The sequence below is a fragment of the Lycium ferocissimum genome, chromosome 10 (genome assembly GCF_029784015.1).
Source record: "Lycium ferocissimum isolate CSIRO_LF1 chromosome 10, AGI_CSIRO_Lferr_CH_V1, whole genome shotgun sequence".
In the NCBI taxonomy this organism is placed as follows: Eukaryota; Viridiplantae; Streptophyta; class Magnoliopsida; order Solanales; family Solanaceae; genus Lycium; species Lycium ferocissimum.
Window position 1 is genome coordinate 45570177 of NC_081351.1, and position 12023 is coordinate 45582199.

General features: G+C 37.2%; 1 protein-coding gene across 1 annotated transcript; it reads left to right on the forward strand.

The window, feature by feature from the left end:
* The first annotated feature begins 9357 nt into the window (after positions 1-9357).
* On the forward strand, positions 9358-10886 carry LOC132034063 (non-classical arabinogalactan protein 31-like). The gene is given in 3 exon segments (XM_059424283.1): positions 9358-9831; positions 10362-10490; positions 10493-10886. Coding segments are annotated over 3 exon segments (762 nt in total). The 5' UTR covers positions 9358-9395; the 3' UTR covers positions 10690-10886.
* Positions 10887-12023: the final 1137 nt, after the last annotated feature.

Consider the following 12023-nt stretch of genomic DNA (forward strand, 5'->3'; position numbering starts at 1 on the left):
GACCTCCCCTCGGTAGCAATCGACGCTCCATTGATCGGGAGCTACGAGCCCTTTTGGTGTCTTTATTCGGTTATGTACATATATGGGGTACGGGCAGACCTTGTCTGTCATTTCACGCTTTGTACTCCATAGAGGTACGTAGACGGCCGATATGTAGTCGTGATGTTATGCGACCTCATCGGCGTTTATTTTGTTTGACAGTATATATGTGTAGCAGCCAAATCGTCTTGCGCTGTTACTCTCAGTGTTTATGTTTATATGTATGCGTTAGCCGTGAGTTCCGGGTACGGTGTCTTTTGTGTTGATTGTTCGGGAGACAGTATAGCTCAGTTATAGATTGTATATGGGCCCAGGATAGTCAGTGAGAAGTAAATGCAAGCACATGAGTGTTTGGCCAGTAGTGGTCGGGTACTTGTTATGGCCCATCGGTTTGGGTCGTGACAACGACCTTCTTCTTATAATGTAATTTTTTTATGACGCTATCGATATATTTTAACATGTTATAAAAGATTGCTTACATTACTTTCCAAGTTAACAAATTATGTTGGTTGAAATATGTCCAACTACAGTAATTATTATTTCAAATGTTAGAAATTTGTTTTGGGACCTGATTAATTTGATAGGTATGCGTCAGAATGTCTCATTTTAAAATTAACCGCTCTCTATTAAAGATGATTTCATACTCAAAAGAAACTTGTGATTAATAATGAGAACATAATAATCATTGAGTTAACTAACCCCTAAACAAGTCAGCACTACTATTAGGGGTCGTTTGGTACTGTAACGACTAATCTTTCGTTCCTGAAAATAATAATCAAGACAAGAAAAATAGCGACAAAGAGTAATATTTGATTTCAAGAATTTGTGCGGGGGTTACAATCTTTATGAAATCTTAAACAAAAAGATGTAATCCTCTGATTCTTCTCCTCACAATACGGCTGTCAATCAAGGGCTTTGCTTGTTCTTGAATGGACGAATTACTTGTTGTTTGAGACCTCACTACAAATGCGGAGCCGAGCTTTAATCACAAACGTAGAGGTATGGAAACTTGCGGCTCACTACTTGGAGCGAAGACTTCTTAGTATGCAGAAGACTTGCGGCTGAGAGCTTCTCTATGTATTTTTCTTCATCCCTTTTGGCCTTATGAAGACCCCTATTTATAGTTGTAGGGGAGAGCTAGGGTATGTATATGATTGGTTGAACCATGTCATTTGAACATTTGGCGACATTTGATTGGTTCTTCTATTGACTTGGCATGCTGCGTCACTTATGCACGTGGCACGACTTTATTGGTCCTTGACTTGACTTGGCGCGCCGCGTCATTTGATACGTGGGATGGACCTTGGGCTAATAGAGTGGGCTCATCATGTGGAGTCCGACAAGATAGACTAGCCCAATTGAATTGGTCTTTCAATTAAATCCATACATGTTGGACTTAAGCAATAAATCCGATTATGTTAGCCCATAATATTTGTTTGGACCAATACATATCGAATTTAGAATATGATCCAAATTAATTTGTGGATTTAAGTCCGACTAAATTTTAGTGTCTACAAATGCCCCCTGCTTCAAGTCTTGTCGAAGTGTGAGATTAATTTTCTACGTCTAAAAGACGAGATTTGAAGTACCTGTGAAAATAAAATCCCTTAGCATCCGATCAGACGTTTTATTGAGAGTTGCTCTTGTAGACCCTTCTCAAATTGTAGCTTGAAATGATGGAGTCTTGATTCTCGTTGTATTATTACACGGGTCACACCCCAAGTCAACATCAATTATAATTTATTTTCTTCCAACCGAATTGCAAAGCCCAAAATTTAATGTATGTGAGCTTCTCACATCAAAGTGGTGGGGGTGTCATTTCGTCCATCATGAACATTGTGAGGAGTTAAATTTAAATCATGTTTGAATTTAGATCCTCATGTTGAGCAAAGTACCAATTTAGAGACACGCTTCCTTGCTGGCCACGGCCCACGTCGTTATAGGGTTACCGTAATTAATCCAAATTAAAATCAACCCTGTGATAATTTTGATTCCTTCTAGAAGTAAAATTTGATCTCTATAAGGAACCTATATAACTCATACACATCAAATTAGATTGTGAACACCGCCCTTAAGCCTCTATAAAAGCAGCCACCGATACATGAACATTCACAATCCTTGAGCAAAGAGTGCGTCTCCTTCCTTGCTTCCCAGAAATAATATTAGGTCGATCAACTTTGGCCGAGTGTAATTATTGCCTTTCAATGTCAATTTGTATAAGATATTTTGCTCTTTGTTTTGCAGATCTTTTGGTGGAATGACGTTGGGCAAAACGAATATAGGATTACAGAGGTTGCTTCATCACCTATCTGTTTCGTCGAATCCTTTCAACTTGAACAATAGAGAGTGTCGCTTGGCATTGGACTTAGCCGCCCTTAAAGCTTCGTGCTATTAGCACCGTTATCTGTTATATATGTCGAACTAGATTATTGTGCTTCTTCCGACGTTCATCATGCCAAACTTAAGCTTCATTACGACCATATGCCATACTTTGCGACATAACGACCGTATCCCATCCTTGGCGACATAACGACCGTATTCCATCATTGGCGACACATCGATCGTATTCCATCATTGGCGACACATCGACACATCAAGACTTGTCGGAGAGAGATACTTGCCGAATTTAAAGACGAGGTTTGAAGTATCCATACGGGCAATATCTTTTTTTTCGCTTTTGTCTTGGTACAAACGTGCAATTGTCCTCCTTGTTTCAAAGTAGACATTTAGCCTTTGATTACACCTCTTCATCAAGTGAGATCACTATACTAATGCTTTGAAGAAGCAAATATTTGACTAAGCCCAAATCAATTTCACGTAGGACAAGCTAAGCCACGTAGGCATTCCTTTGACGAGCAAACTTTTATATCTTCATTGAACCCAACTCCCATCGTGGTTCAAATTCAATTTTCTTTGCCCAGAAATCAATTTTTGCCCCTTACTTGAATTAGAATTCTTGATTGCCACGTAAGATATGGCCACCGCCTTGAAGACTCTATTTAAAGGAACTATTCTTCTTTTCAAAAGCATTAATAATGTGTATTCCATGAGTTGCATTAGGGTTACGTTAAGTGACAACTAGACTTCCCAACCAATGGAATAACTTTGAGAATTCCGGATCAGCTGCAAAAACTTTTTTTTTTTTTTTTTTTTTTTTTTTTTTTTACGCGTGGTAATTTTTCATGCTTTGTTATTGCCTTTGATTTTGTACTCCTTTTTTTTATCAGGAATATCCATTTGATGTAGATAGCTCCACTTGTCACGTTCTCTTCCGGTTGAGGCTTTGGCGAACAAACGCACGGTTCATCCCTACTTCTTGACGAGGATTTGGCAAACAACCACTTGGTGTCCATAATTCACATACCTTCATGATCATGACTCGTTTCAAAACGTACTTTGCATTGCGAGCTTCTCTCTTCTCTGTTGTTGTTGTTGAACTTGGCCGCAAGTTGAAGAGTCATGATATTGGGTTGGAGCGTCGTGCCCTTGGCATTGGTTCATGTGGAACCAAGAAGTCTCGTGCAGTTAGCACAGTAGGGGTCGATCCGTATAGAACGAAGAAGCCGTGCAATTAGCATTGTGGGCGTCAATCCATATAGAACCTAGAAGCATCATGTAGTTAGCACTGTGGGCTCCGTCATCTCCAATCACCATAATCCCTTTATTTTTGCAGGTTTATGAGGAAGTCAGATGGTCTCGATATCAGGCCAAGAAGATGCAAAAGGTGGCTGTATTGATTGGCGAGGAACTACTTCGCTCGTCCACTCTTGTTAGCTCCGCGAGAAAGAGGCGTGGAGTAACCGCATTGCATCTTTGGAGGGTGAATAACCATATTCCGTAGTTGGAGACACATCGACCATATTCCATCATTGGCGGAACATCGACCGTATTCCATCATTAGAGACATATCTCACATCGACCGTATTCCATCTTTGGCGAGCTAGTGGCGCATCTCCGCAAATATTTCTTGGTGTAGGAGCGATGAAATCGAGAAGATGCTTGTCTCTAAAAAATTTAGATATTGGAGGGATGTTTCGTGGCGAAAATCATTACCGGATTAGCTATAGAAACTTCTTGAATTTGGTCCGAGCGTACGTCATATCGCTTTCTTTTTAGCGTTGCACTTGTTCCATAAAATTCATAACTTGAGCTTGGAGATTTCAAATTATGCACCGCTTGATCCTTTGAAGCTCAAACTACAACTATGTGGAATATGGAGACATAATGTATGTTAGATTCGACTTCAACAAGTTTTTGTAGTGACGTCACTATTTGAAGAAATAACGCACACTTGATTAAGGCACTTAAGACAAGTTGATCACAATCCTTGGCTTGTGTGTTTCACCATGTGTGTTCTTTGTATAGTGATGTACATATAGTTTCATCCCATTTTTTTTTTTGAATCATTGATGTACCAAAATCCATCAGAATTGAGGCAATAAAATATCTTTTACACTTCGATGCGATTTGTTTCTTTACTTTTGCAATGTATGTCTTTGTATTTGAAAGAATTAATGTGATGCCCCCAACATTAATTTTGGTCACCACATCATGTCATGCCTTCTTTTTATTAAACTTATGCGACTGAACTTAGATATAACTCTAAGCGCCTACGTACCTCGGTGAAGAGGATCAAGTCATTTCGTAGTTTCGAAAAAAAAGAGTTTTTTTTTTTGTCCTAACTTTTGCCTAGGCCTCCTCTTTCGAGGTTTTCAACCTAGCGGATTTTTTTTTTTGGGGCCGTACACAGTTTAAACTCATGCGGGCCAGGAGTATTCAGCTTTGAAGATTTAGCTCATTTTCATGGAGCTTTCGCAGCTTCAAGACTATGCTCGATTTTGAAGAGCTTTTTAACTTGAGAATTTAGCTCAAATTTGAATAGCTTTGCAACTTGAAGATTTGGCTCAAATTTGAAGAGCTTTGCAACTTCAAGATTCGGGGTTGAAATTTGGAGAGCTTTGCAACTTGAAGATTTGGCTTGTATTCGAAGATCTTCGCTACTTGAAGACTCGGCTCGTATTTGAAGAGCTTTGCAACTTGAATATTCGGCTAGTATTTGAAGAGCTCCAAAACTTGAAGATTTGGCTCATATTTGAACAACTCAGTGACTTGAACATTTAGCTAGAATTTGAAGAGCTTTGAAACTTGAAGACTTGGCTTGAATTTGAGGAGCGTCACAACTTGTAGATTTAGCTTGAATTTGAGGAGGCAGCTTGATATGAAGGTTTAGCTTGAATTTAAAAAGCTTCAATTTAGATTTAGCTCGAATTTGATAAGCGTTACAACTTGAGGATTTAGCCTGAATTTGAAGGCTTGTGACATACAGTTTAGACTCTTGTGTCAAGGAGCATTTCAACTTGCAGTTTATGCTCATGCATCGAGGAGCATTTCAACTTGCAGTTTAGTCTCTTGCGTCGAGGAGCATTTCAACTTGCGATTTGAGGCTCTTACGTCGAGGAGCGTTTCAACTTGCGGTTTTGGCTCTTGCGTTACGGAGCGTTTCAACTTGCGATTTTAGGCTCTTTGCGTTAAGGAGCGTTTCAACTTGCGGTTTAGGCTCTTGCACGGAGCGCCGTAACACACATGGACTCTTATTTCGTCTTGGTTCAAACTTGCCCCCACTATGGAAGTCTTCTATATCTTCATCTTCGTGAGGCTCATGGACATGCAACAATTGATCTCTATTTGTATCAATGCTTAATTCTATATCATGCGCACGGTTGCTAAATCTTCAAATGTTTTGGGCCTTATTCCTTGCAAGATGTAACGAAGACCCCAATGCATACCTTGGATGCACATTTCGATCCCCCAGTTTCACTAAGGCGATCTTTGCGATTAAGGCTCAAGCTCCTCCGGCGATTGATGAAGTCAACAACGCTTCTCACCCTTTATCGGCGGGGAATTTGTAAAACTCTATCATGCTCGCAACGCGCCTTGTCTTGTAGAAGCGGTTAAGAAATTCTTGCTCTAGTTGCTCCCACCTATCAATGGAACTAGGTTCGAGGTCATGTACCAATCGAAGGCATTCCCTTTGAGGGATCGAACAAATTGCTTGACAAGGTAATCACCATATATTCCGGCATTGTAAGTTTCAACAAAGTGTGCTATGTGTTGTTTCGGATTCCCTTGCCGTCAAATTCTTTTGCAACTTAGGAGGTTGATAGCCGGTAGGCATCTTGACTTATCAATCTTTCGCGTATAAGGCTTTGCATATGTAGGAGAAGATTTGGGTGCGGGCTCAAATTTATCCTTGATAGCCTCGATGATGAAGTCCTTCAACTGGCCAACGAGAATCAGACCTTCGGCGGGGTCTTGGACCTTCTTAATCGTTGTTGCTTGTTTTGCAGAGGACTCTTCTTCCTCTTGTGTTTCATGAAGCTTCACAGGTGCTTGGGTGGATTCTCCTTCGGCCATGCTCTCCAATTTATTTGTTAACTTAGTGATTTTAGCATCTTGATCTTTAACATACTTCGATAGGCTTTCAACTGCTTTCCTCAAATTTTCAATTTGTTCTTCTATGGTTGAAGCATTAGTCATCATTGCATGCACCACCATCGTAGGTGATGGAGAAGAACATGGATTTTCGCTAACATATGATGCGAACATGTTATGCGGAGTAGATCAATGCTTAAGACATCATCATCGACTTGCGTGAAGGATTTCTTGGACTTAGATAAACTAAGTTGGGCAAGAACCCTACTCTCTACCATTTTGGCGACATCTACGCCTTTTTCTATGGTGTTTTGCGGGAGATCTCATGCCTTTTGAAGAAGAACCAAACGACGAGCGGATTCGTTGTGCTTGCGAAGCTCGTTCTCCTAGCACTTTGGCTTGGTTGACCCAGGTCCCCATGCTCCCCTTAGTAACATCTAGGATGTTTTCCACGAATGGCGAGAATTTGGATCCGATAATTTTTCGGATGCCGATTTGAGTTGACCTTTGGAAGCCATCTTAGTGTTTTTGAACTTTGATTGTTGGAGAGAAGAGATGAGAGGTAAAGATTGTCCCAACGGGCGTGCCAAATTTGTAACGACTAATCTTTCGTTCACCGAAAATAATAATCAAGACAAGAAAAATAGCGACAAAGAGTAATATTTGATTTCAAGAATTTGTGCGGGGTTACAATCTTTATGAAATCTTAAACAAAAAGATGTAATCCTCTGATTCTTCTCCTCACAATACGCTTGTCAATCAAGGGCTTTGCTTGTTCTTGAATGGACGAATTACTTGTTGTTCGAGACTTCACTACGAATGCGGAGCCGAGCTTTAATCACAAACGTAGAGGTATGGAAACTTGCGGCTCACTACTTGGAGCGAAGACTTCTTAGTATGCGTAAGACTTGCGAGTGACGAGCTTCATGTATTTTCTTCATCCCTTTGGCCTTATGAAAACCACATTTATAGTTGTAGGGAAAAGAGAGTATGTATATGATTGGTTGGTCAACCATGTCATTTGAACATTTGCGACATTTGATTGGTTCTTCTATTGACTTGGCATCTGCGTCACTTATACACGTGGCATTTTATGTCCTTGACTTGACTTGGTATGCGTCATTTGATGCGTGGGATGGACCTTGGGCTAATAGAATGGGCTGGGTCGTATGAGTCAGACGAGATAGACTAATATTTCGATTGAATTGGTCTTTTCGATTAAATCCATACATGTTGGACTTAAGCAATAAATCCGATTATGTTAGCCCATAATATTTGTTTGGACCAATACATCTCGAATTTAGAATATGATCCAAATTAATTTGTGGATTTAAGTCCGACTAAATTTCAGTGTCTACAGGTACGTAGATAAAATTAACCCAGGATTATAATTTCGGGACTAATTTATCCCATCTCTTGGGATTAATTTATCCCATCTAGAAAATGTGATAAAATAATCCCAAGATTAATGGGATGAGATGGGAAATCTCATCTTTAAGTTTGGGATGCACTTTATACTTTGTTTGATACAAGGTATAAATTTATCCCAGTATAAATTTATACCTTCTATCAAATATGGTATAAAATTAATCCCACAATTAATGCAGGAATATCCCAGCTAATAAAATGTACCAAATGACCCCTAAATATTTCAAATCTACAATAGTTTCCTCGAGAAGAAAACCAAAACTTAAAGAGGCAGCCTTATTCGACAAGCTGCTGCTGGAATTTAGCCGTTACTCCTGGAGTTTTGTGTTGTAGGACTCCATCATGTCCAGTTTTGCATATACAGACAAAAAAGGTACTACTCCTACTATTATTAGCTTGCACAAGACTCCAACACAGAATTCAAATTAAAACTACAGTTATTTTTTGTATCATGTTTGATAGAAGGTATAAATTTATTTTGCGATAAATTAATACCTTGTACCAAATAAAGTATAAAATGTATCCCATAGTATAAGCTAGAATATACCTTCTTATATCACTTATCCTGGAACTTTTTTATACCATTTAGGAGATGGTATAAAATAGTCCAAAGATATGGGATAAATTAGCTGATGAGCACTGTTTTCAGATTATCTTAGCACTAATTAAATTTAAACATAATTAGCTGGAATGGGAAAAGCCATTTGAATCTAGTGTTCTGCAAACGTCTCTTTTATAACCATTTACAGGACTGAGATGTGAACTATTACATGAAAACGACGGACATTGGAAACTTGTACGACGCACAGTTAGATGTAAAATATGACCAAATTTAACATGCCCCTCCTGCCCCTCTGCATGTGAAGCATTTAGCCACCTGTAAATCTCTTTATTTTCTTGATCATGAAATATCCCTTTAATTTGTCCTGATCCTCATTTCTAGCCCATTAAACATCTCCAGATGGCCCCCACATCCATGATTCGTGCTCTCTTTTTATAACTAGTTTTATTCTTCATAATCATAAATATTTCCTATTTTATCAAAAAATATATATATATTATTCTAAATTAGTCCTGTAATTACAGAATGACATGTTTAAAATGATAAAATTTAAAAGCGGAATACATAGACAGTCCTTAAATTTGCACTGTTTTTTTTTAATTGATAAAATGTCTAATAGAATGATTTTATCATATGTTCACATACTCAATTAAAACAAAATATAATTTGAATGCTTAAATAAATTTTAAAGAGTTATTGATGCGCTCATCCAAATTTAAAAGATATTTTGGTACCTCATACATTATCCAAAAGATTAACTAAAACTTTATTTTTAAAATTTCATATTCAGTTAAATTAAAATACTTAAAATGAAGCAGAAAAGTAAATAGTACAGAATGTGTCTCTTCAATCCCCTATAAATGTCATCCATTTCCCCTTGCACACCTACTCAGAGTTCAGTTCACAAACACCATTTGGCGAAAAAAAAAAAAATATGGGTTTTGTTCCAACAAAGTCCCTTGGTTTTGTTCTTGCTTTACTACTAATTACTTCATTCACAGTTCTTGGCCAAAATGTTGATGGCATTGTCACTTCAGAACTAGCCCCTCATTCACTTGTTAGCTTCCCACCTGTTGAAGCCCCAAAGGCTCATAAAGGTGGCCATCACCACCACCACCACCACAAACACTCTCAAGCCCCAGCTTCTTCTCCAACTCACTCTTCACCAACACCAACACCAACACCATCATCATCACCAGTTAAGCCACCATCTCCACCAGTTAAATCACCAACTCCACCAGCTCATTCACCAGTAAAGCCACCATCTCCACTTCCAACAAGGAAGTTTGTAGGTGTTAGAGGAGTTGTTTACTGCAAATCTTGCAAGTATAGAGGTGTTAATACCCTCTTGGGAGCTTCTCCAATTCAGGGTTAGTTTCCTTTTTAAGTAATTATTTTTTTCTACTTCACTTTACATGACTATTTATTTTTAAGTGCATCTTAAAAGATGCATATCACTAACACTTTTTCTACTTAGGAACTTCTAATTTTGAATTTTACATTAGAGGCCATATTATTATACGCTCAGTTTCAATTTGTGTCTTTTTAAAAAATACTGTACTGGTTGTTATATTTAATACGAACTTTTAAGTTTTAATATTTCTCATAATATATGTCTGAGAATACAAGATTTAAAAATACTTTAATATAAGTATGTTTTTAGTGTGAAGCTAAAAGTTTCAAAAAGATTTCTTTTTAAGCGTGTGTTTTGGTCAAATTATGACACAAACTAAAGTGGAAAAAGTAATCACAAAAATATTACTATAACAAATTTAAAGTCACAAATTTTAACAGATTCTCGGTCAAACACTTCCAACTTAATGAAGCAAAAGGTGTACATTCAAAATATTGTTTTTATTTTTCCTTAATGTAATTACTAATGCCTTTGTATATGGTACAGGAGCTGTGGTGAAGCTGGCATGCAACAACACAAAGTACCACTTAACAAGCCTAGCCACAACAGACAAGAATGGTTACTTCTTCATCCAACCAAAGTGGTTGACTACAGCAGGCTACCACAAGTGCAAGGTTTTCTAGCAAAATCACCAAAACCAGAATGCAGTGTCCCAACAAATTTCCACAATGGTCAAACTGGAGCCATGTTGACCCCTGCACCCCCATCTCCCATGACATCATCAAAACCAGTGGTGGATAAAGAGCCTGGGGTTAAGCTCTTTGATGTTGGCCCTTTTGCTTTTGAACCCTCAAAGAATCTGCCCTGCAAGTGAGAGATTGAGTGTTCATTGTGAGCCTGTTGTAGTAGTACTAAATTGGGAACTGAGAAAGTGATACGCTAGCTAGTAGTACTAGATTGTTGGGAAGTGGGAAGTGTGTTTGGGACTTTTCAATTCTTGTTTTATTGTTACTTTTGCTTTTTCTTGTTTTTGTGAATTTTAATGATCACTTTGGGTGCTTGCTTTGATTATGGCTTGGTTGGTTTATGATACAATTAATACAGTCCAAATATTATTAGGAGTATTTTATAAGGGCATTTTGTTAGATTTTCCTTAAAAGAAAATTGTTCCTGCGATTGGTCAAAAAAAAAAAAAAAACTGCCACACTCTTGCAAGTGCTGAGTGAAATCTGCTGTTTAAGGCTTTTTCACCTTATGCTTAAGCATTTCCCAGAAACATGTCTCCAGATTTTGCCACAAAATGATGTAAAGAATAAAAAAGACAACTGAAGCGAAAATCAAGGCTGGAGTGAAAAAGTGGACATTTTTGTAAATCTTGGACAAAGTTCCATGATGTATCCCCTATCTTTTACTAGTCGATAAAACGAGCCACCTTCACATTGATTTGATGAGATTCAATCGGGTGGAAACGATTCTTCAAAATCTAGCTACTATTGAATTATAGTACCTTTTTAATGTTAAGTTGCCAAATTCCTAATTGAATTAACAGGAGATGAAAGGAGCGTCATATTTTGCCTAACTAGTTTTTAAGAAATTGAATTATGCTTATTCAAAAATTAACAAGTGTGGTCCGATTGACAATGTAGTGGTTTCACGGTATACCAAAATGGTGTAAGTTAACTCCAATCCATTACATATTTTTTACATTAAAAAAGAATATTCCTTTTATATTCTTCTCTATCTTCTATATTATATTATTATTTTTATTTAAATTTTATTAAACATATCATTCTTTTTTACATATTCATCCCATGTAATTCATATTCCTTTGTTATATAACCATTTAATATAAAATTATTTTATACCATAAATTTTTAAATAAATATAAATTGTAAGCAAATATTATACGTTATATATATTAATGAATAATTCAAATAAAACTAAAATCATTGATAAAATATAATTAAATAAATATTACATTATGGTAAAATTTATTTTAATTTCTACATAAATATTCAACTTTCACGATTAGTATGTTGCTCCCATAAATGCTCTGTTAATGCATTACAAAGTGCAAAATGAGCATCTTTGTTCTTAATTTTTTTTGTGTCGAGCTAAAAATTCAAATCGGTAATTTTCATCTACTACCATTTCAAATCGGTTATTGAAAATTGTGTTATAATTTTAATGTATTATGTTATTGAACAT